Source organism: Strix aluco, chromosome 1, assembly GCF_031877795.1.
Source record: "Strix aluco isolate bStrAlu1 chromosome 1, bStrAlu1.hap1, whole genome shotgun sequence".
Classification (NCBI taxonomy): Eukaryota; Metazoa; Chordata; class Aves; order Strigiformes; family Strigidae; genus Strix; species Strix aluco.
The window spans coordinates 31,850,649-31,876,609 of NC_133931.1; the positions used below are offsets into that span (position 1 = coordinate 31,850,649).

The 25,961-nt window shown below is 43.0% G+C and overlaps 1 protein-coding gene across 2 annotated transcripts in view; it reads left to right on the forward strand.

The window, feature by feature from the left end:
* Positions 1 to 281: 281 nt before the first annotated feature.
* Positions 282 to 25,961, forward strand: part of ZNF704 (zinc finger protein 704) — a 110,920-nt gene continuing 85,240 nt past the window's right edge. For both annotated transcript variants that reach the window (XM_074816859.1, XM_074816869.1), the window contains exons 1-2: positions 282 to 578; positions 21,348 to 21,595. In XM_074816859.1, coding sequence (XP_074672960.1) covers positions 297 to 578; positions 21,348 to 21,595 — 530 coding nt within the window. In that variant the 5' untranslated portion in view covers positions 282 to 296. The remainder of the gene's footprint in view (positions 579 to 21,347; positions 21,596 to 25,961) is intronic.

The window sequence follows — 25,961 nt, forward strand, 5'->3', positions numbered from 1 at the left end:
CGGGCCGGGCCGGGCCGGGCGGGCAGGCCGGTGGCGGAGGAGGAGGAGGAGGGCGGCGGCGGGAGCAGGTGGGCGAGCGGCGGGGCGGCCGCGCCGGCACCGGGCCCGCCTCGCCGCGCCCGCGGGCCCCCATGGCCGCGGCGTGCCCGCCGCACACACCCACCGCCGTCCCCCGGTGAGCGCCGCCGCCGCCCCTTGGGCTCGGCGCTGCCGCTGCGCGCCCGCGGCGGGGCCGCTGCCCGCGGCCGGGGCTGAGCGCGGCGGGAGGCGGCCGGGCCGGGCCGGGCGGAGGCACCATGCAGGCGCGGCGTTTGGCCAAGCGCTCCAGCATGGGCAGCCGGCGGCTGAGCGCGGGGCCGGCGGCCGCGCAGGCGGACGGGGTCCGGCCCCCCAAGCCCGAGAGCGCCTGGAGGCCGCCCCGGCGGGAGGGCTCCGCCGCGGCGCTGGAGGAGGAGGACGAAGACGAGGACGTGGTGGTGGAGGTGGAGGAGGAAGAGGAGGAGGAGGAGGGTGGCCTGGGGAGCCCCCCCCCGGCGCTGACCGGCCACGCCAAGGGCCCCGTCCGCGGGAGCCTGAAGGTGCGTCCCGGGAGGGCCAGGGCGGGAGCGGGGCGGTGGCGGCAGCCGCCCGGCCCGGCCCGGCCCGGCCCGGCCCGGAGCCGGTGGAGGGGCCCGGGGGAGGTGCCGGGCCGGCGGGGCGGGGCAGGCCGGGCCGGGCCGGTGTCCCGGGCCGGGCCGGGCTGGGCCGGCGGAGCGGTGGGGCCGGCCGCCGTGGCCCGTCCCGGCGGGGCGGCCTGCGGCTGGGGTGCTGCGGGGCGGGCGCGGACGGGCCCGGCTCGGCAAGTCCCAGAGGAAGCGGGTGCCCCGCTGCGGCCCGCCGGGAAGGCGGCGGCGGGCCGGCTCCGGAGCCCCGGAGACGGCCGGTGCGGGCAGCTGCGCCGTTCGAAGGGGGCGTGCGTGGGGAGTGCCGGTATCTGAAGGAGTTTGAGCGTTGAGAATAAAGACTTTCCTGGGTGAAGTGCGCGGCAGCCGGGCTGCTGGCGGGGCGGTGAAGGTGTTCAGCCTGGCCGTTTGCACAGGGGTTTTCTTCAAGAGCAGGGTCGTGCCCACGGGGGGTGTGTGTGGGTTAGGCGGTGCTGGGGGGCTCCTGCGAGGGAGGTGGCCGCCGTAGGGAGACCTGGGTGGGCGGTTCGTGAAAAGTTTCTGAAGGAGCGATACTGTGCAGAGGCCCGCTTCAACTCCCATCCGAGTGTGTGCTGAGGCAGTCCTCTGAATTTGGTGCGTTTTGGAGCAACCTGCTGAACACACTTGCAGGCTGACATCCCACAGATTTAGGCTTAATTATTTTATCATGAGGGGGGTTTTCTGTAATTATTTTTCTCTTGGAATAAAACGGGTAGTGGGGTTAATTCTGTGCATAGGTCTACAGAGGACTCGTGATATGTGTGCACAGGTTATGGAACATAAATATGTATGAAGGGTTAAAGGGAATCCGTTTGGATTGATTTTTGTTTGTTTGTTTTAATCTAGATAATGTTTCTTGCTTAACAAGAGATCATGGTTGGCCTGGTAGTAGTGCCATGTTACCATTGGGATCTTCCCTGTATCCACAGAAAAAAAAAAAAAAAAAAAGGAAACAAACCCAAACCAAACAAACCACAAAGAAAAAAAAAAACCAAACCTAAAAGGAAGCAGCAGCAAAAATGCATGTTATCCCCATATTGCTTCAGAGCAAGTTTGTTACAGCAGTGGCAGGATCAGTCTGGCCCAGTTGGGTCATTGGACCCTGTCTGTGTAGCTCTGCAGCTCTTCATGTCAAGGGCTGTGACATGTGGTTTATGGTCTGGCTGAGTCAGACCATCCGTACCACTGAGGCCTGACAAGCTGGGACAACTTTGTTACCACAAAACCTTTTGACACCTGACTGGTAGCCTAAGGATGAAGGGCATCATAATGGGCTTCTGGTCCCATCAGTCTCCCCATCGCACTGAAACTCCCAAGTGGCAGAGGAGGCTTAGAGAAACTTCCCCTGTGTATCTAATAGGAAAAAAGTGTGAAATTCTCAAATGGAGCACAATAATTTGAAATAGCAGCTGGATTACATAGGTATAACCTGCATATAATGTGGGTTACCAGAGTGTACTGTACTCTTTGTTAGCCTTCAACATGTTTTGAATAGTAGGTCTGTTAATACAGGTAAAGGTTGCTGGTATTTCTGCCTTGCACTTAAATCTATATGTGCATATAAGAACATAATGCTTGCATGTATTTACTTCCCTGTACAGTATGTCTGCCTCTTAGATGAGATGAGTGGAGTAATGTGTATTAGATTAGTGTACATCATAAACTCCCAAGTCATCTTTGGTACCCAGGTGTAGTTACTTGCCCTGTTCGGAAGAATATTTCTAACCATCATGACTGTCAGTTTTTGCTTTCACTATTTATACTTTTGAGTACTATAAACTAAGAAAACTCTTACAATTTAACATTTTAAAGAAATTGCCTTTGGTTTCTTTATATTTCTTTAGGGATTGTTAGTGTGGGAGTACATAAAGCTTAATCTAAGGATTCTTCCAAGTAACAGATTAAATGTGAGAGAAATGGGCATAAAATGAATGCAGAGGTCCAACTGCAAAACTGCCGGAGGGTAATAAGACTGGCACGATCTGGCTGTGGTTTATCAAACGGAGTTCTTGCCAAACAGAGAACTGGCATGGGGTCAGCAGCATTTGACTCCTGGACCTGGCCTTCTGAGTTGGGGTCCGAGAGCAAAGGGAGTTGAAGGGATGTCCACTGCTGAGAGAGGGCATAAATTGTTGCAGTGTCCAATACCCTTCAGAACGAGAGATGTCCTGAAGAGCTTCAGAATTTAATCAGACTTGAAAGCAAAGTGGTCTGGGTGCTGGTTTTGCAGTATACACTATCCAGATAATGCAATTAAAAAGCAGCACACAATGTTTTGATGTCTGGTATAGATACAGATGATGCACACGTACGCTGGATGTCTGTGCCCTTGGGTGTAGTGGCATTTTAAAGCTAGAGGTTTCATGGGCTCTTCACAAAGTCACTTCTGTGTGGCTTTTGTGATACGTGAATGAATGCATCAGAGGGTCTGCAGTGGAATTAATATTTTTTAAAGGTGCCTGAGAATTTGGTCCCCTAGCCAAGATGAAAAAAGTACCTGCACATCAGGTCTTGAAGCTGTGTTGTGTCTACCAGGAAGAAGTCCATTGTGTGGTTACACCAGTCGTCGTATGTTTTTGACCCTCATTCTTAAACGTAGGGGTAGAGAGAGAGGAAGTACTTTATAAAGATAAATCTTATTTCTCCAATTTCTCAAGGCTTCAAAGGAGAGGACAGATATGACAAAAAAGAGAGTGAGATAGACTGTTGGTCACAGGGAAGATACAAAAATTGTTTCTTTATATTGCTGTAGCCACATGTTGTGGTTTAGGCCCAGCTGGCAACTAAACATACGTGGCTGCTCACTTCTCTAATGGGATGGGGAGGAGAAAATATAACAAAAGGCTTGGGGATCAAGATATGAACAGGGAGGGCTCACTCACCAATTACAGTCACGGGCAAAAGACAGACTTGACTTGCAAAAAAACCCCATCAATTTAATTTGAACACTAGCACCACTACTACTAATTTCCCAATCAAACCAGAGTAGGACAGTGAGAAATAAAATTAAATATTAAAAACAGCTTCTCCCCACCCCTCTCTTCTTCCTGGGCTTAACTTCACTCCTGATTTCTCTACCTCCTTTCTCCCAGCAGCACAGAGGGGCAGGGAGTGGGGATTGCAGTCAGTTATCACTTGTCTCTGCTGCTCCTTCCTCCTCACACTCCTCCCCTGTTCCAGCGTGGGGCCCCTCCCAGGGGAGACAGTCCTCCATGAACTGCTCCAGTGTGAGTCCTTCCCACAGGCTGCAGCTCTTCATGAACTGCTCCAGGGTGGGTCCCAGCTCTGGTGGGCTGGTCTTCTCAGCAACAGACTGCTCCAGAGCAGGCTTCCTTCAAGAGTCCCGGCCTTCTTTGGGTGCATCTGCCTGCCCCAGTGTGGGGTCCTCCACAGGCTGCAGGTGGAGATCTGCTCCACCGTTAACCTCCACGGGCTGCAGGGGCACAGCCTGCCTCACCACGGGCTGCACCACAGGCTCTGCTCCAGTGCCTGGAGCACCTCCTCCCCCCCCTTTTTCACTGACCTTTGTGTCTGCATAGATGTGTCTCTCATATCTCACTCTTCCACTCTGCTCCCCTCTTTGCTCAGCACTCTGCTCAACACTTTGCTTTGCTCTCCCCCTCTTTAAATACGTTATCACAGAGGTGCTACCACTGATTGGCTTGGCCCTGGCCAGAGGTGGGTTTGACTTGGAGCCAGGGAAGCTTCTAGAAGCTTCTCGCAGAAGCCACCCCTGTAGCCCCTCCCCCTCTACCGAAACCCTGCCACACACAAACCCAACACACCTCATAGATGTCCACATGGAGGACACTGGAGAACACTTCTGTGGCTCTCTTCTCCCCCTGCTATTTTAACACGATGCTAGAAGAGGCATGAGTGTGCTGTGTGTAACTGGTGGGTAATGGCAGGACAGCCAGAGAGACCTTGAGAGCCTGCAAAGCCTTGTTGAGAAGTGCTAGGCTTGCTTATTTTGTCAGAACTAGTTCATTCATCTGTACAGGGAAACAAATAAGACCAAGGTGCTGATTATACAGGCTCATTTTGCACGTGAAACTCTTTCTGTACAACCCATACTTGCTGCTTTGGCTGCATCTAGATTTCCAGCCATTTGAAATTAAATGAAAAAGAATAAATAGTGTAATTACCAGTACTTTGTCTTGAAGCATGGATTAATTTGCAGTTCTGTTTATTTAATCTTTTGTATGGAGCTTGGTTCAGATACCACAAGCAGCCACGTTAATACTGTGCTGGGGTTAATTCACTCCGTAGAAACTGCTGGTTTTGGTGATACGGAGAGAAGGTTTTGAAGTTGGGTTCATCAGTGGTCTGCAATGCTGAGTTTATCTGGTACTTATAAGCAAGCCCACCGCAAGTAGCAGAGCTGTGCTAATTTGCCCTTAAACCATTAGAGTGCTATGATTGAGGATTTGGGCTCGTAATGAACATGGGCTTGTGGTAACTTGCCAACATGTTGCAATGTTTTCTCTGGTGTTATAAGTAATAAAGGCGTTAGTGCTTTCTTCTGTTCAGCACAGTTGAGCTCCACTTTATCTCCAGCCCGATTTCTGTCCCCAGACTTGGAGTATGGACACAAGACATTTCTAACCCAGCTGACTATGGGGGCTGCTCCTGCTCCTCAAGCATTGTGTTGCTGTGGTCTCTGCCCTTTACCTTACCATAAGCACACGAGAATATTAATTCCAGATATTGGCGCATGTGTGAGCATTTCCTGGTAGTTCAGAAGGATGAATTTCCTGTAAATGGATTTGTTCCTGCAAATACACAGCTCCCACAATCATGGGAAATGAGCAGATGAAGAGTCTGAAAACTAAAAGCCCAGAGAGCTGTGCTGTGATGTAGGAGGAATATGAAAGCCCAAGCTGGGTAAGCAAAACTTGAGCTTCATGCACATTGGGCTCAGTTTTGCCCACCTTGCAAAGTGGAATTTGCAACAAGTACAAAGCACAGAACGGATGCAAGTCTGTGCCAGAGGCTTTAGAGCGGGGATGGGAGATATTGGTAGTAGTCCAGAAAAAAGTATGCTTTTGGACATGATTTTTGTGGTTTGTTTTGTTTGTGGGGGTTTTTTTCCTTTTTTTTTTTTTTTTTTTTTTTTAAAGATCAAGACATCTGTGTGATATATGGGATGTGGAAGAATTTTCAGAGATTGTCTGGAAGAAATCTGTTACATGAATTCATTGTTGTCTTTTAAATCAAACTTTCATCTTTACTGTTTGAATGGACTATAGACTCATCTTGGGCAAAACAAAACTTCTTTTTTTCTTGCTTGATTAGCAAAGTGCTATTTAATTTAGCTTTCATACATGTGTGCAAATATATTTTAGCAGACAGTTTGCAAAATGCAAACTCAAAATCCGGATTTGCTTAGTGGTGGAGAGATCTCTAAGATACATTAGGAACTTGCATTTATTAAGAGTAAACTGAAATGTTCCTTCTCAGACTAATAATAATAGAGATATTTTTATAAATACTAGTAGTTATTAGAATGCAAGAACTCATGTTCTGATCTTGGAGCAGGATCCTGTTAGGCTAGGCTATGTACAAACTCAGAACAAGCATGACCCTGCTCTACCCCCGTCCATGAAGTTGAAGAGTAACACAAGAGATAATGACTGGATACTGATGGACTGTGTGGAGCAACTAGAGGGTGAGATGAGAGGTGGTTAAGCACCAGCAGCTGAGCCATATTTTTATAAGTAGATAAACTTAATTTTTAGATTTCAAACTTCATTGTAGTCCTTGAGTGAAAACTTGGCTAGTGAAGTTGGTCTGGAAACTGCATGACTAGACTTGGGATTTTTTTTCTTCCTTATTAAAAATAAAAAAAGTTTATATGTAGTTTGGATTATTGAAGGCAGAGCTGGGGGTGGTGAGATTGTAAGATGGTATTTTTTCTCCACTCTCCCATAATAAAGAATGAATGGGAGTAATATGCTAAGGATTTTTGATGTAATTTGGTGGTGGTTGTTGTTGTTTGTTGGACACAGACCAAGCATAACCACTTTTCCCTTAAAAGGAATAGTATTAGAAGACTGTAACTGTGTGAGGATAAAGAGGTACAGTGAAGCCCTAACAGTTTTGATTCTTATTTGCTAGACTGTTTTCAGCTGAGAATGATCAGTTGGCTGAGAATGATTCAGGATGCCGGTGGATAGAAATGTGCTGCTCAGTCTTTATCATGGAATGGTTGTTGGGAAGGGATCTCTGGAGGTCATCTTGTCCACACCTCCTTCTCAGGCAAGGCCACCTAAAGCTGGCTGCCCAGGACCATGTCTAGATGGGTTTTGAATACCTCCAAGGGTGGAGACTCCACAATCTTCCTGGGCAACTTGTGCCAATGCTCGGTCACCCTCACAGTGAAAACGTGTTGCCTGATGTTCAGAGGGAACCTCCTCTGTTTCAGTTTGTACCCGTTGCCTCTGGTCCTGACACTGGGCAACAGTGAAAAGAGCCTGGTTGTGTCTTCTTTGCACCCTCCCTTCAGGTACTTAGAGACATCAATAAGATCCCCCCTGAGCCTTCTCTTCTCCAGGCTGAACAGTTCCAGCTCTCTCAGCCTTTCCTCATAGGAGAGATGCTCCAGTGCCTTCACCATCCTGGTGGCCCTTTGCTGGACTCTGTCTGGTATGTCCATGTCTCTCCTGTACTGGTGACCCAAGAACTGGACCCAGCACTCCAGGTGTGGCCTCACCAGTGCTGAGTCGAGGGGCAGGATCACCTCTCTCCACCTGCTGGCAATACTTTGTCCAGTGCAGTCCAGGACACTACTCAATTTCTTTGCCACAAGTGAACATTTCTGGCTCATGTTCAACTTGGTGTCTACCAGGACCCCTGCACCTTTTCTGCAAAGCTGCTTTCCAGCTGGGCAGCCCCCAGCATGTACTGGTGCCTGGGGTTCTTCCTCCCCAGGTGCAGGACTTCATATTTCCCCTTGGTGAACTTCATGAAGTTCCTGCTGGCTCATTTCTCTAGCCTGTGGAGGTCTCTCTGGGTGGCAGTATGATCGTCTGGTCTGTCAGCCACTCCTTCCAGATCTGTGTCATCTGCAAACTTGCTGAGGATGCACTCTGCCCCATCGTCCAGATCAGTAATGAAGATCTTGAACAGGACTGGATCCAATGTTGACCCCTGGGGTACACCACCATTTACTGGCCTCCAGCTAGACTTTGTGGTGCTGATCAACACCCTCAGGGCACGTCCATTCAACCAGTTTCATGCCCACCTCACTTCTGCTCATTCAGCCCGTACATCAACAGCTTGTCTATGAGAATGTTATGGGAGTTGTCATCAAAAGCCTTCCTGAAGTCTAGCTAGAGAATATCCACTGCTCATCTACCTGGCCAGACATTTCATCCTAGAAGTTCATCAGGCTGGCCAAGGATGACTTCCCTTCATGCTGACTACTCGTGATGATTTTCTTGTCCTTCATATGCTTGGAAATGGTTTCCAGGATTAGCTGCTCCATCATGTTCCTGGGAATCCAGGTGAGGCTCATCAGCTTGTAGTTCTTTGGGTCCTTCTTGAAGATAGAAGTGCCTTTTTTTGCATGTGAAAACTAAGTGTTGAGAAGGTGCTTTTCATGGTCTCTGGTAGTTAACATTTGTAAAGTGTCCTGTGACAAGTGCGGATGCATGGGCCATCTGAACCTTCCTGACCCTGTGCTCTTTCAACCTTGCTTCTGACCCAAGGTTACAGAGAAGCCTAACAGTTCAGCTTTGAACCCTCGAGTCCTACTCTGTGTTTTCCCAGCTACAGATTGGAAATTACAGTGATAGGAAAGCACCAGGGAGATCTTAGCAGACTCTGGGATAAATGTGTGCCTCAAAGTGTGCCGCTTGGCCATCTCAAAGATGGGAGCTTTGCTGCTTGGACAGTAGGGAGCATGCTGGTCCTGGCTGATGTCCTCTGTAAATAATGCTATGGATTGAGCAATGATGCTTTTTTAATTTTTTTCCCCTCAGAATGAGAGTGCCCATTGGCCTTGTAATACTTTCAAGTGATCTGTTGAATTACTTATTTCTAAAAATAGTGAGTAGCTTGACCATTCCTGCTGCTTGAGGCCAGCCCAAGGACTACAGAGGGATGGTAGGCTAAGAGAGAAACTCTTGCTAGTGTTTTTGTTTATTTGTGAAAATTGAACAGGAAATATAAAATGAATAAATAGAGCATTCATTAGCAGCTATGGTGTTCAGTTTCACAAACGTGTGTTGATGTTTTTCACTGTAGCATGTTGCCGAACAAAGCAGGTAGGAGTTTGATGTTATTGTTGTTGCTGAACAATCTGTGATGGGATCACTTTCACTGCTCTGGCACCTTGCCAAACTTTCCAATCCCAAATGATGATTGCGATGACATTTGTCTCGTATTAAAAAGTACATGTGTGGGTGGTATTTGTTGTTTGACAACAAAACTAATGAAGACAGGAAACTGAACAACTTCTGTTGCTTGAACTTTGGATAAAAATACAGATATTTTTATTGGTGTTTTTGCAAAACATAAAGAATCACATTTCCATGAAATCCTGTCCCAGCTGAAGTTGATGGAAGAGTCCTGCTAGTTCAAGCAGATTAGGGATTTCGGCCCAATTATGTCACCACAAGGGTGAATCCATTAGTCCTCTAAAACCTTTCCACAGCTGTCCTAATCATTTTTCAGTATTGCTTCAGATTACAGAAGATTGTTATGATCACTGGACACAGAATCAGAGGGAAGGTAAAATGCCTCAATGGTTAGATACTGAAGTGTGAAATTATATAGCTCATCATTTTACCATCTTTAATGTATTTTTTAAACATAGTGTATAGAAGGTTATGTGAACTTTAGATAGGCAGCACAATTATGACCAGCACTCCTAAGACTGGATGGTTATTTAATTTTTTTTTCTGCTTCAGCAGATAAAGTGGCTAATGCCTGCATCAAACTGACATAGAGAACAAATTGTGCAATTGCCTTCTATAACAGTTTGTAAAGATGGCGAGTTAAACATTTGAACCAATCTGATCTTTTATGTATAATGGCTATCCCTTTGAAATGGTGGAAAGAACTTTCTTTAGATCAAAAATGCCTTTGTCCTCATACTTCTCAATGTCTCTTTTTTTAATGTAATGTGACAAATGTAACTACTGCCAAAGGAACAAAATCTGATTCTTCTACTTTAAAATACTTCTAAAGAGATCACTGTGATGCACTTCTTGCTGCTCTTAGGTCTAGGTTAGTGATGGTTCCTCTGTAGCTTGTGGCTCATAAGGCCATGGAAAGTGGTCCTCATCTGGCTTACAGAGCTATATGGAAAAAGTGGAAAAATTGACTGGTGGTTGCTAAGGATTTACAGTGATACTTTGCTTCAACAGGCATGGCCACCACTGTTCTAGACAATTGTCCTTACTTTCTCAGGGCAGGAGAGAAGTGGTTGGTCTTGCAGGTGTTTCTCTTTGTGTGCTGGTAGGTCTCTGCTGGAGCAGCAGCCTTTGCAGCACAGCATGCTTTGTGCCTGGGCACTGGGTAAAACCAGATGGTGTTTGTGGAGCCATGGTGAGAGGATTTAATGTTTCACCAGTTCCAAAAAGGTAAAGCATTCCTCTCTGTCCTTCCTCCAGCTTCCAGCCATGCATTAACTACCTTGCGCTTGCGCCAGAATTCGTTGTGTGCTTTTGTGGGCTACTGAAACAGTAGGAAACATATGCAGCAGAGTCTGTAGACTCTGTTACTTCAGTAAGTTAAGGTGACTCAGGGAAGGACTTCATCAAGCTCCTCAATAGTGCAGAGGAAAAGATGGGCTATCACAGCTGGGGCATTCATAGGGAGGACAGGGAAGGCGAGAAAAGGGGCAAGCCGTCCTCCAGCAGCCACTTGTCTGGTTGGGCTGTGCTTGACTTTGAGCTTGATTGTTCTTCAGGTTCTTTGTGAAGACTCTTCTCCCATAAGACATCGTTGCATCCCTCTAGGGGTTTGATAGAGGGCTGGTTTCTGGAGTGGCTGAGGAAGAGGAGGTCATGTTTGGACTCTGCAGTTTTCTGCTAGTGTTACTCAGTTGCTTCCGGGGATAATGAGATGAAACTCTGTGATACTACTTCTCTGTGTAGTCAGACCCAAAAATAAATTCCTTTTTTGGCATCTTTCCCACTCTGAACAGGAGAACTGCTAAATGCTTTTGTCTAGAACCAAACATAGATTTGGGAGAATCTCTTTAACTGGGGGCAATGCTCCTTGCTTTTTCAACTCCTCTGAAGGACCATGCTTTCTACTTCCAGCCTCAGGGTCAGTTAAAGGAGATAAGGATGTGCCCTTAATTCTGATCTTGTAATATCTCCTCCAGGCTCTCAGCTTCAGGGATCAGCACTGCCCCTTGAAGCTTTCATTCATAGCACCTATTTCATTCAGAAGTTGTAACACTTGAATACATCTGTGAACTACTTTGATTTAATTTCTCTGAAATCTCATAATTTAAGCAAACAAACAAAAAAGGAGCAAAGTCTTTTTATTCCCAGGATGTTAAGGCAAATAGATTACATTTCCATACCTTTTTAAGGGATCTAGGATCTGCAGCATCTCATCTCGGTTGGCTGCTTCTAAAGTCAGACAATTGCTTCTGACCTTAGAAATCTCACACCTCTCTGTACTTTATTTGCAAGAGATCTTGCAAATAAAGCTAATCCATTTTTCTTTTCACTAGGCATACTCTGTTTGCTATATATCTCTATCCAGACAAGAGGAGGAGGGCTTTCAAATGCAAATGAACCGATCAAGGTTTCTTACTGAGGAGCAGTGAGGCAGCATTTCCGAAATCTTCGAAGCTGGGGAGCTCTCCACTGCGTCTTGTATGGTCTGCTTTTTGGGAGCTCTGCTTGCTTGATCCTGAATGAGATGATAGGAGAAGTGATGGTATTTCTCCCTTCTTCTTTGCACTGCTGCCATCCTTACTGATCCTAAACCACCAGCAAATGAAAAAAGAAATAAGTGGAGCTTCTTATACATCTTCAGCAACGGTCTTGAAATAGTTGAAATTAAAGATATTTTATTTGCATGTGAAATTTGGGAAATACAGGCCAGATTGATATTTCTGTCCATAAGGTAATCTATACACAAGGCTGTATTAAGCTACTTGAAACTTAAGCTGTTGTGTACAACTTCTTAATGTAGACAGAATCAAAACTAAGGGCAGCAAAGACAGTAGGTAGTGTCCCACTGGCTTCTAAGACTTCTAGGCTGTATGCATCTCTTACAAGTAGGAAAAATTGCCATTTCAGAGAAAATAGATATTTGTAGGTGTACCGTGGAAAACACCCTGATGTGAGGTTTCAGAGCTTCAGGCAGTGTAGCAAGAGCACTTGATTTGATGGCGCTCACTAATTACAGCTTGTAATTACAACCAGTAGCATAATAGAAGTAAGAACAAAAGAGTTTGTTTGAACTTCCCTGCCACCCCACATTAACACGCTCATTCTTGTCTCCAATTCCAGTTTTTCAAACTTTCCCAGAGGTGGCCAGCAAGACCCATGTGTATCCTCCTCTTCTGTCCTTCTGTGCTGCTTGGCCAGCCCAGGGCACACATTTCCAGTCCCTCTCCTGTCCTGTGCATGTCCACAACTTGCCCTGGCAGCACTGGGCAATGCTCACGTTGCTTTTGCCGCAGGAGAGGTGAAGGGGAACCTATTACCTGGCAGGCACCCTTTCTGCTTGCGTGGCCAGGCACGTAGGTCGCTGTGAGAAAATGTGATAATTGGTTTAGTTCATTTTAAACTTCCTGTTTGTGAAACCAATAATTGGGAAGGCAATTATAGCTGCCCGTTTCTGGCCAGCTAAGTCCTTTTTAGCCTGGTGGAGTATCCAAGCACTTGATGGTGAGCGTGTTTAGCAAAGCTTGAAGTGCAGAAACAGCTAAATGAAAAATGAACTTGTGTTTTGCAACTATAGTTGTCCATTTTCCTTCTGTTTAAGGCTTTTCAAATTAGCTTCTTCATTTTTAGATGTTTAGAGGCAATGTGTTTCTCGGGGGCTTGTTTTATTTAAGAAAAGACAAACAGGGCTGAAAGACCTCTGCTGAGATCCTTCCAGAGATGCCATGCCTGGGGGCCATTGTCCCGTTGAACCCAGCTAGCCGAGTTCACAGAGCGGTGACTGCAAGTCATCCACTTGCATGTGCGGCGTATAGAGAGAATCGAATAGAGAGCACAGAGTTATTTCTTTGAGACTTAAACATTGCAAGCAAATTTTGAAGATGTACACATTCAATAATTAGTATTAATACTTGGTAATTGTTACTAACTGGTGTCTGATTATTTTAGAAGTCATGTCATGTACTTTTCTGTAAGGAACTTACTATGGCTACTATAGGGGATGGGAGAGAAAGCTGCCATACTTTCACATCTTCATCCCTTTGTTTATGTGGTGGAGAGAAAAAGGCTCAAATATCTCTGAATCATTTTTGTTTAGACCTGAAAATGGTGTATGATAAGAGCTGTGAATTCCCAGTGTTCCTCGCTGTCTCCCCCTGTAATCTTAGTAACAACTCTCTGTTTTAATAACATCTATGCTTCTTGGGCCAGTTAGTGCAGAATTTCAGATGTCACAAGTTGGTCGTTGTTTTATTTCGGGTACAACAAGTACTTGGATGGGTACTGAATTTCAAATGTGGGAGTGAAAATTTCTGTCATTCATCTGGATAGATGATGTATAATTCAGAAACACCTTAGACTGGTGCTGGGGTACACAGTTTTTGTAGATGAGTTATGTTTAGCCAGATAAGCGCTGACATACACGTGATGATGAAAGGGTAGAAACTTCTTGCTTACTCCAGTGTGTGCTGCCTAATACAGTATTGTGAATCCAGGCCACATGAATGTTTTGATTTGTATTTTAATATCTAGAAAATATATTCTATAGGTGGTTTTGTATATTCAGTCAAATGGTGAAGATAAGGACTTTGTCCTAGCCTGGTTGAAAGTGAGTACTACATTACTATACATTAATGCATACTATATATTGTAAAGAACACTTACTGTGACCTTAAAATGCATTATCTTCAGTATTGTTAGAGAACAGCAGTTTACAAATGCTTAGAGTGATTAGATTGACATGGTTTATGTGTAATGAGCAACCACTGGTGAAGTGAGTAATTAAATGCAAAGTATACTCGAAAATGTAGTAATACATTGAAATTCAGGGCAGATTATTTCCAAGCATCATTATGAGAATCTGTCTTATCTCTTTGTATTCTGGTATGAATAGAGATTTCTGGTGAAATGGAAATTCAATGCATTCTTTCCTTCCAGTGAGGATGCTGGTTTGGGATGGCAAAAATCATAGCATTTTAACATAAAAAACCTCTGTTACAGAAACTTGAACTGGAAATACTGTAGAAGTAGTACAAATAAACCAAAACCTTTGTCTTTCTGGGGATTTAATTTAAATATTTTTTACTTGCATGATGTTATCTTGGTAATAAGTTCAGTGTTTCTTATTGCTGCTTGTTGTATTTTGCTGTGAACTTTACTCTTGATTTCTTTCTTGTTCAGTGGTTTATCCCTGTCCCTAGAGCATAGCCTAGCTGTTCAGGCTGGCCTGAAAAGAGTCTTGCAGTTATTGAGCTCTTGTTTTGGCTGAACTTTTAAAATGTGTATTATGTTAAATATATACATTTCATTATTGTTTTTCATTAATATGTTAGGCTGAAATATATTGATTCCTTTTTTCATTTGCCCCATTGAGCTGCCTATTTGTTCTGTAGTGGATCAAAAATGTTGCTAAAGCCTTGTTTAAAAAAAAATCCCGTGACTTTTGTTTCCTTACCAGATGGAAGTTTTATTGGCAGTCCCTAACACTTAGCATGCTTACATCTATTTCAGAAAATGGAAAGAGATGGTCACAAAGTCAGTATGAAAAAATTGTTTATAAAAAACAACAGTGTTATGGCAGGTTGGCTGGTGCTAAACCGTCTTGTAGCTATTGGTGGGTTTTTTTAATTGGTGTTTAATCAGAAGAGTTTTTGGATGGAATTAGACCAACTGACTGTATGGTAAATCAGATGGAAATAAAAAAATCCTCATCTCGAACTGTGTCTTCTTTAACAGCTATATAGTGTTAATATTGTACCTAGGCTTAGGGCTCACAATTAATTTAAAACTATTTATCTGTTGACAATGCAAATTTATCCAGAATTGGAGCAGTGTGTTGGGTGACTATTGTTGAAGTGGGGGTTTTTCAATTAGCATGTTCCCCCTCGTCTCCTGCCTCCCCCTGATCTGGAAAGCAGCCAGTGTGGCTTGTGAGGTATCTTGTTGGTTTTGGAATGAAGTGTCACTGTGGTTGAGTCTGGTTATGGTAGCCTGTAACTGAAGCAAAGGAAGTATAATTTTACAGGTTGAGGGAGAAAAGGAGGTTTGTACAAAAATGGAAATATGGCAAGGGCATCAGGATAATAATAAGATAAGGAGAGGTTTTTTAAGCAGCTAGTTTCCCAAAGCATATTCCCACTAGGTGTGGTTTTTTTTTACAGGGTGTTTTGGATGCAGTTAACTTCTGTACAGATACTTCCCTCCACCCTTGTAAAATGTTTTTAATGTTTTTTAGAGGTACTTTTTTTTCTGTTGTTGTAAAATGAGCTCTTTTATCTGTACGAACAAAACATAATGGCAAAAAATAGGCCATAGTCGCAAGATTATTTAATTTACCCAGGCCTCTAGGATTCAAACTGTGCGCAGAGGGAACTTTCTCAGACATATAAGTCCTTCCAGAATCCCAGTAGACAATGTGAGGAGAAATAGGAGTTAGCCAGTGTCCCCTCAGAAGATGAGAGGAGCCTGCTGGGCTCTCGCTGCCCATCCTGCTGCCTGACAGCATAACACAGGCCTTGCTCTGCCGAGCCTCTGTTTGCTGGCCTGCTTCTTGGCAGGCAGCCGTGATCAAGCGTGTGGCCAGATCTTCTTCAGCTGGCATAAATCGGTGCAGCTTCGTTGAAGACGCTACATTGAGTCACAGGGTTGGAGGCAGTGCCGCTTGGGTGAGCGATGCTCTGTGCTGGGCCGCTGCTTTCTGCTTGTGCATTTCCGTCACATCCAGTGTCCGCTGCCCGGCTCCTTGTTGGTAAATCAGCCCCTGAGTTCTTTGTAAAACTGTTAGCAAAGTAGGCATGGTATGTGTCAATTATGGTAATTCTTTTAATAGTTTTTTTCTATTGCCACCTGTCTTGTGTAGACCGTTACAAAGCTTGTTAAAAATGAGGTCTGTGCTCCTGGTGTGCCCACCGGGATCCAAAGGTGCTGCACAAAAAAATAGGAAATTTGAAAGAATGTAGGTGGGAGTCAGTTTTTACATTTGAAGGCATATTTCTATATAGTTGGGTCACATAGAGGTAAATGTTGCTAATATTCTTGGGAGTTTAATAGTTTTTATTGTATAGGAAACACAGGCATCTTAATGCCTGTTAAATGCTAGTAAACTATTTGAAAATAAATAACTTCAGGTTTTTAAGCAGCAGTGCACGAGAAGCAAGGGAGGATGCTAAAGCCCAGTCAGATTGTACTCAAGAGATGACATATATAGTCTGTCAGATGTAAGGCTCTGTATTTGCATATAAATATGATAGGTCTACTTATTCTAGTATTTACTGATCCTTTGACTGGGTGGTTCAATACTTGATCTGTCTGGTTGATCAATAATTTTTTTGCTGTTCAGAGCAAAATCCAAGCTGAAATTTAACTGAAATTGGAAAAGAATGAAGTTTGACTGCAATGTGAGCATCTTATCAGGATGTGCTTTTGGACATAACAAAAATTGACTGCAGATAAGTTAAGGCCTAAACTATTGAAAAATTGCAGTCTGCACATTCTCAGTAAAGAATAAAGAAAAATTTCTCTAAATTCATCAAAATTTGTGTAGATGTTGCATATGCTTTAATTTGGGCAGGACTTCCATTGCAACCTGTGGTCTAGATTGGGGCACGTGGAGTTCAGGACTAGCAACTTGGTTATGACAAGATAGCACCAAATACAAGTTTCTATAGGCAGGTTAAGATGGCTTTTGCAATGAAAAATTATTAATATACTGCTGAAAATATTAACTGTGGTAATCATTTAGCTGTCACGTGGAGTAAACTTCATCACTTAAATAGTAACAGTGAATCGAGCAAGAACTTAAAAGTAAAACCCTGAACCTAAATATATACCATTGTCTTGACAACTTCAAAACAGAAACTAAAACACTTTCCTTTTTTTTGTTTAATAAAGTTTCTGCTTAGAAACCACAGCGAGAAATGACTTTCAGTTTTTGCAGGAAGATTACCAGGTTGAATTGGTCCTCCAGTCTTGATTACCAGGTTGAATTCAATCTTCCTGATTGCAGGAAGATCCCTGGTTGAAGTGGCGCCTCTCTGGGTCTGCAAGAGTAGGACTGCCACAGCACCGTGCTGCTGCGCTTGGCGAGCGACAGTATTTCAACATGAGCAAGGGAAGACTCACGCCTTTGAAGAAGTCCATGGAAATGGTGTTGCTATTAGGTGTTGAAAACTCAGAGGAGAGGGAGTGGGAAGGCCAGCGCTTGCTGAGAAACAGTGGAAGGAATAAAAGGCAGAATAGACCCCAGGCGTGGGACGGTGCCAAGACTGAGCTCCAGCAAGGAAGGTGCAGGTAATACTGAGCCAAGCAGCTGCATATGAAAAGTTTCCCTTGCACAGTGGTGATGGGAGGGAAGTTGTCAAAGGCAGGTGCAGGTAACTGCAGACAGAAACAAAGCTAGTTTCTAAAATTTGCAGATGGTTTATAACTCCTGATTCTGTGACTGAACTTCCAAGCGATGTTAGTTGCCTGAGGCGAGGCTGCAAAGGACTCAGTTGAAAGTAAGCTGAAGGTTGCTAATGGCTTAAGGGTGAACATATGCAATGAATTGCACAGAAAACCAGGCTATTATAAAATGGCTTGTATGAGTGATGATTTTTCAAGTGTATGGAAAAAAAATGTGTAAGTTTTTATCAGCAGTTGATACTGGAAGCAGTAAGGTGGCAAATATGTGGGTGTGATGACAAGAAAAGACAAACCATTAGGGAACAACATAATCATGGAGTTTGAGAACAACTAAGGAGAGAGAAAAGCGAAGTATTGGAAGTAAGGTGAAATAAATTGATGTTACAGTGTTAATGCGTGGCTGGCTGCAAGACAGGCTGCATCTGCTTGGACTAGACCTTCCATGAAATTTTTACTGAAATATGTTATGTACTTAGAGGACCACTACAAGCCTCAAAGTGGTTAAAAGAATATGAAGGATCTTTGACAAAACAAAAAAAAGTTCCTGATATGACAGAACAGTTAACTTATCTGGAAAGATACTGGAAGTTGTCTGTGTTATCTCTGAACTGTGAGTGGTGGTGAAGCAGAGCTTGAAAGCAGAGGGATCCTGGTAGTTAGTTGATGTATTTGCCACAGAGCAAGGAACCTGATCAGTCAAGTGACTGTGGCCCTTGGCACTCCCCACATCAACAGCTGCTTGTGTAGGTGGTTGGATTTCCAGCAAAAGACCCTGTACCCTTCCAGATAGGGCAGGTGTCTCCAGTGGAAATGGCTCCTGTAGACATGGAAGAATTAAAATAGAAAAACTATCTATGAAGCCGGAGCAAGCTGACGGAGAGTGGCCACCAAGGGAAACTCTTGGCTTTCTCTCATGATCACCTGCTTTTCAAGCAGAAAACATTCTTTATCTGCAGTAGCTCTCAAGGGAAAGTTTAGAAAGAGGTTAATATTTCCAAATGTCTGCTGAAAACTGAAGGAGAGGAAGAGGGTTAGTCTGAGGATTGGATTTGGTCTTCTTCTGTTCCTGGCTGTTTAGCCAAAGGAACTGCTTGGTGGCAGCTCTGCAACCTGAGCCCTTGCTTCTGTGGTTTTTGTCATTCCTCACTTTCATACGCTTGCATGGGACTGGCTATTAATTATGCCACATTGACACATGAAAACTAAGCAGTTACTTGAATGTATTTGAACTGGATGTGAGTAATTTTGATATATATGAATAGATTATCTGGTATCACAGTACAGGTATTCTGCTCTTTACATTTTAGGCTTTATTTGTACAGCTGTAGTCTGCGTCTGCAACCTTTTGTCATCGCTGTTTAGGTCTGTAAAGGAAACTTAATAATGTATGGCACAGTATATTTGCTGGAACTGATTAAAATATTACAGTTCCATAAATTGAGGAAAAAAAATTTTTTTCTCTTTGGTAAAATCATGGATTTATTGGGTTAAAAAAAAAAAATCATCCCGATGAATACTGTATTCAGTCTGGCATTGAAGAGTAGGGAAGAAAGGAGGCTGCCCCCCTCCCACACTCTCAGTGCTCTCTCCACTAAGGGTTATGCAGAGCAAGGAGGAAACTGCTGGGTCCTGTCTCATAGGTGTACGCACCAGCACCCTACCACACACCAGCACCCTACCACACACAGCGGGTGTAGCTGCTCTTCCACTGCGCAGCACTGTCCTCTGCACCGGATAAGGTGGAAATCCTGGGGAGTGAGGAAAAGATATGTGGTCATGCAATGGAAGACCATATGGCAACGGAGGGAGTGGAATTCAAGTCTTATATGTATCTTCGTTTGGCATTCTATAATTTCTAGGGACTGGATATTGGAACCTGGCTGTTTTGAGGCTTTTTTTTTTTTTTTGCTGTAGTGCATAATTTCTAAATTAATTTTGATGAAAATTGAAGGCAACTCAGCATGTGTTAAGATCTTCAGACCCTCAGGAAAGGGCTTACTGTAAATCTACATTTTTAAAAAAAATCATTAAATCGGAATTGAATTTGTATTGTTTATATGTCTTCTCCTAATTCTGTGTGATCACATGCTGACTGTTTTGTCTTCCATGCAGATTTGCTTGGTAATGTGTCATCTGTTTGTATGTGAAGAAGTGTAAAATGACTGATTCTTCCTACTTTTTACATTCATAAAGTAACAATTCGATTTTTGTTCTTGAAGCAACTACTGAAAGCCTTTCCATGGAAACACTAGAATGAGACAATTAAATCATTGGTCCTAAGTATTTATGTATTAGTGATGACATGTACTTTACAGAACAAAACAAAATTACCTTGGCAAGATTGTCTTTCCTGTGAACTTAAAATAGTTTGCAGCATTTTTTTACCTGCCAAGGTTTGAAAGCTATAAATGGGGAGATTTGTGGGGTGAGGAATATATTTTTATTTATTTTTATGCATAAATATATACACATATACATTCATTAATTTTTTTGGATGATAAAAGGAGGAGGAGTAAACCGGAAGAGTTTACATAGGAATTTCAGCTTATTGGTGTTGTTACTATCTGAGGGTGACACATACTGTATTTCTTCACTGCAAAGATCAGCAATAATTTACAAGTATCTAAAAATGCAGTTTGCAAGTCCTAGAAGGCTTCTGGATTTCTCTGAGGTGGTGCTTGTAGTGTGGAAGTACCTCTGCTCGGCAGGACAAGCAGCCATTTTGTTGGGACGTATTTTGCTTGGCTCTTTGGGCTGGGTGGAGGGTTGCTGCCCTAGTACATCTCCTGGACTTCTGGCAAGTTAGCAGTTAAAGCTCCTGATGTTAAAAACATAGATGTCTAGAAATAACTCTATTAGCAGATGCTTCTGGTAGGCTTTGTCTCTTCCACACCTGTTCACAGGAACACAAGGAAGCTAGCCTGAGGGTCTGGAGGAGCTTGGCCCAGGACAAGAGGCTTGCAACAGCGGGTGAGATAGGTCAGCCCTGTGAAGCTGAGAAAGCTTAGGTGGCCAGGGAATGATATTTCAGAGGAAAATGAAGATCATGGGCTTTGTTTTGCTTGCTGGCATGGGAGAGTGGCTTGGTTCTGTTGACTTTCCATGCTCTACACTGTAACCCTGCAATAGTTTGCTTTATAAACACCAACACATTGTATGCCGTAGAGGTAGCGTATTTGTTAAGGATACCTATTTGCTTGGGAAGTCTTTGCTTATGGGAAGCAGCAGGCCTGAAGGCCTGGGGAGCTTTGGCAGCCAAAGAGACAACGTGACACTGCTTCTGTGTGTGTCCATGCTCCTCACCGCTGGCCATCTGTGGTGGAGCTGTCTGGGCTCCTTGCAGAGATCCTGCCTGTATTACTTTCTCCCCTTTGCCTTCCAGCAGCTGAGTTGGATCATAGTGAATTATTTTTAGGCTCATTGAGAAACCCTCTTTAGAAATACAACTGTTAAAGAACCCAGTAAGTGGCTGTTGGAAGCGCTTTAATTTCTTGGTTGCCTTTTAAAATCTGGGTAAATTCTGCCTGTTTTTCCTGGAATTTTAGGAGGAAGGCAGCTAGGATTTCTTTTGCATAGTTATGCAGTACAGATGTGTGTACGTTAAATATATGTTGTATATACTGTGGTTTCTGATATTCTAATTCAAATGCCTTTTTGATTTAGCATTAAGAGGTAATGGATTTATCAAATGGACAAGGATTGCTTATTTTCCTGGATAGTCTTCAACACTGTGGAGAAATTAATGTCAGTTTCAGAATTTATGAAGGGCAAAGAAATGGTATTCTCTGATTCAAAGAACTAATTAGGAGTAAATGCCTGTGGGTATTGGGTGTGTGTGTCCCGTCCCCCCCCCCCTACATTTTAGGAGAATTAGATGAAAATTTAATAATTGCTTTTAATTTTACAGGCAGCCAGCATCAAGCGTGAAATGACCTTCCCTGCATTTCAACAGGACGATGTAAAAAGTGACATCAGTCAAAAACTGCCAGACCAACAGTTTCTCCTGTTCACCACAAAGGAGGAAGATTTAAAAACAGCAGAGACCAAAAAACCAAACAGAGCTCATGAGTATGAAAAGGAAAACACTCGTTCTGTTTGTCTTCTGGAACAGAAGCGCAAGGTTGTTTCTTCAAATATTGATGTGCCTCCAGCAAGGTAAGGAAAGTTGGGAGATTTGTTGTGTTTTGTTTTAAGCTGCTTTTTTTTTTTTTCTCCTTTTTTTTTTTAAAATGGGATTTTAGAGGCAAATTTGGTAAGCAGTACAGTGAACTGGTAAGAGTACTATTTGTGCCCAAGCAGTCCAAAGTCAGTCACAACTCCACTGCTTGAGAGATCTGCTAGAAGATTGAACATACCAGTAGCAGAAACTGAGACCATCTGCAGTGTAGGACTTTGTATGGCTTTTGCAGTGTTTTTGCCTTTCTAACACGCTGCAACTGAAGTACTCTCAGAAGAGGAAGTGTCTTAACAGGAAGAGATTGTTGACCCAGCTTCATCCTGAGAAGTAGTCTTCTAAATTAGACGCAGCATCAGCTTACCTGCTGACAGTTCTTCTTTACTGCCATACCTGCAGCGACTTTATATTCAGGGGAGTGTGCAGCAACTTAATGCTGCATAGTGAGGATGTAGTATCTTATGTTCTATTATCCCTGTAAAGGTGTACAGCTGGGTCATAATGTGATCTATGAAATTAATAAATAGAAAAAAATAGTGAGGAAAGGCCAATGCAGGAAAATCAAACTTGTATAAAATGAGGATTTGGGGATTTTGGTATTGCTTTTTGAATTGTTATTCCTTGAGAATCTGTTATGAATGCACATAAATATTTGTGTCTTCAGCATTTGCATCTGGGCAGTTACACTTCTAATTATAAACTATTTATAGAAAATTATTTTGAGAAAAAAAATTGTTCTTTAATCTGAGACTTGACGTATATCACAGCAGAAAAATTCAAGGTTTATTTGTTTAATTTTTTTTACTTCCTGATACTGAAGTAGAATAATACTAAGAGAAGGATGAATGAGAATTTTGTACTGGCTAGTGATTTAAAGAGAAGGGCTCAAAAATACAGAGTCTAGAACCTTGAACTTTGGGAAAGGACTTCACTGCTTTGAGAGAGAAAGGGAATGACTCCTCTATGAAATGCTGAACATTAGTGTAGAAGAAACATATCCAGTAACGCTAAACAGACTCACTTGTATCAATGGTGAAAAACTGACAACAAATTGGGTATTCTGTGTTGCAAGTTGACAAGTGCTTTTTCTTTTTCTTTCTGTTGTTTGTGATTTTATGTTGGCAGCAGTCTGTCTGCAAAGATTTTTTCTTAACCTGCCTGATAAATTCACTTGCACATAATATTCAGTGAAAACTCTTCTGAATTTATAGTGCCACTTAAAATAGATGTAGTCAGACTGGATGTTTTGTTGGTTTTTGGTTTGTTTGCTTTCTAAAAACCAACATAAACCAACAGGTTCTGCCACATCATCCAGAACAGGATGACCGTCGTTTTCCCCTGGCTCTCATATATGGCACTTGTGAAAATGGCAAAGTTATGAGTGTTTTGACAGGATTTTTTTTGCCCATGTGTGTCTAGTAAAAAGCTATGCATTAAAAGCTTGAAAATGTTAGGATACTTATTTGAGATTTTCACCGGTAATCAACCCTGTCATGACTGAGTGCCCTTCTCATTCATGCTTATGTGTCTCAAATCGAATAGGATCATCAGAAAATTCAGGTCAGCAGGGACTTCAGGAAGTCACCTAGTCCAACCTCCTGTCCAAACCATATGTTAGCATTTCCATTTTACAATTCAGGCAGCCAAGGTACAGGATTTAAGTGCCATTTTGTGTGGCTTCATGCAGATAATCCACTTGAAGGAGGAGTTGATCTCCCCTTTTCTGTAACTGCAAGATCCCTCCTTGGAGGGATGGACATTTTTTTCTACAACAGGTGGAAAAGAGAATGAATAAACATCTTCAATGCCTTCTTAAGACTAATTGTGACACTGGTTGGGAGCATAAGATACTTAAGATGACAGGAAATATGTTCATTTGCAAGGGTGTCTTCTGAAATAGTTCATTGTTCCTGTATTTTGTTGTGAACAGATAAATGATCATATTATGTTATTGCATGTTTTCAGACGTGCAGGTTGAGCTGCTGCATTAGCAGAATTAGAGAACGAAGTAGAAATACCTAGTCTCTCTTTCTCTTCATATAGTTTGATTCTTAAGTCATATTCTCTGAGAAGTGCAAGTCAAGGCATTTGACGTTCTCCTGCCTCTTTATAAGCCTCTTCCAGTTTTCTGTTTTCAACTGCACTGATGGAGTTGCATGTTCCCCAGAGGTGAATTCCTCCACTGTTCTCCACCTGACAGGACTTGTTGGGTCAACTGTCTTCTCTTCTGATGAGAACATCTATCTGCCTTTGCAGCTTGCTGATTGACTTCACAGATTATTTGTTGTATCCAGTTGTGTAAGGTCATCTTGAACTAATCAGATGATGTTTACAAAAGCGTGGGAGAAATAAGGAGTTTAATATGATCTTCAGTTTCTTCTTGCTACATACACCCTCTTTACCAAAAACTTTCAGCTATCATTTTGAAGTAGAAAAATGTTATGGAAATGAAGCTTGCTATGTATTTAGTTTTAAAACCTTAGTGAAGCTGGGAAGGTTACCCACTTTACTGCAGATGCCAAGGTAAAGGATAACATTGCATTTTGCAGTATCCTGCTAAACCCTGGACACTAAGTAAGTGATTTTGAGACAGAAGTTTATCATACTGCAGAATCCTTATGAAGAAGGGCATATGAGTATCTCCATAAGAGCTCTGAAAGTGTCTGCAAAAGAGCTGGTAACATGGATAAGTATACTTGACTTTGACTACAAAGGGAAACAAAGCCCATCCCATCTTACCTAGTTTTAAGGATCTCAATGAATAAGAATGAAAATCTTTGTGAGGCACTGTATCCAAAATAAGTAACAGTTCAGAAAACACTGGCATAATAATTGTTGCTTCTGAGGCATTCAGCTGCAGGGCTTTTGTTATTGCTTATAGGCTTTAAAATTTTAGAAATGTGAAAATATCTTAATTGAGTCCCTGGTGTTTCAGGTGATTGGTACTCAGGTGCACTGAAATTACAGAAGATGGAACTGTTAAGCAGGGACAGGCTGGTGGCTGTCGCATGTGCAGGAACATGGGAAACTAATGGAAATCATGGACACTTCAGAATTTTGTTTGTTAATGAAATCTGGACAGAAGGGGTAGATCTAAGTAATTAATACAACAATTAATGATAGCTATTAATGAGATCTAATTAATAGTCCAACAGTTACACACTTGACTGGAGCGTGGAAGGTGTGGGTTCAGCTTCTTTTGTTGTTGTATTTGGAGCAAGGACCTGAACTAGAGTCTCTGGTGTACAAGGGAGGTGTCTTAACCATCAAAATCCTGTCATATTCAAGGTGCTTCATAGGGCAGAAAATAATAGTGTCAGGCTAAATGTAGCAGACCTGAAATAAATATTTTATTGCATGCAGGAGAATTTTAACATTGAAATCAACTTAATTTTTAAAGTTCATTGTTTACATTTTCTATTTCAGCTTGCAAAAATACTTCAGACCTTTCTACTTTATGTGCTGTACTAGAAGTGTCTTTTGGATTAAAATAAGAACAGACCATGACTTTTTCTTACTGATTTTTATGTTTTGGAATGCAAAAATGGAATAAGAGGTTAACAGCTTTACGTCTTTCCCTTTTCAGATTTCTTCACTGGGTCATTTTGAACAAAATTTATGTAAAATAAATAGCTTTCCTACTTCTGAAACTCAGATGAGCATAAATTAAACTGTTCAGCTTGAGTAAATGAATTATTTAATAAGGAAATTTGAATTCCTTATTTTCCCTTTAAATTTATTGGTAGTTTTGGTGCATAAAGGACTTCTGTCTTGGAGAAGGGGGTCTGACCACTCGACTATAAACTGCAGTTATCTCTGAGAATTGAGATGCTCTCTGTACCACAAAGGAGAATATGCTTTAGACTGACCTTCCAGTTCAAACATGAGCAATCAAACACAGCCCAGATCCCTAGGATCTGCATAGTGAAAGTTCATTTTCTAAACAGACAGTGGTATCACCGAGGGACTAATTGCCTTGCCTTGTGGGCAGAAGCAAGCACAGGTCTACCAGTGTTTCGGGCAGCTACATCTGTAGAGGTCAGATGTAATCAAAGATGATGTCCCCAGTAGGCAGTGGTGTGGAATTTAACAGAGCGATTCTGCTTGTTTGTATTTTCATCAGTTAATTACCATAATGCACACTTACTCCCAAAGCAAGTTGACAAGAGAAAAAGCCCGGGCTGCTGATACGGTGGGTGTGGGGGTGTGAGTCATGATGTAGGGACCTAGTGCAGGTCAGACACGTGGGGAATGGCTGCTGCCTCTTGAAGGATGAGGATGGAAGGGTGGGCGATGGAGAACAAGGGGTGAAGTTTCCTTTTTTTGAGTAAAATTTGGGAATAAATG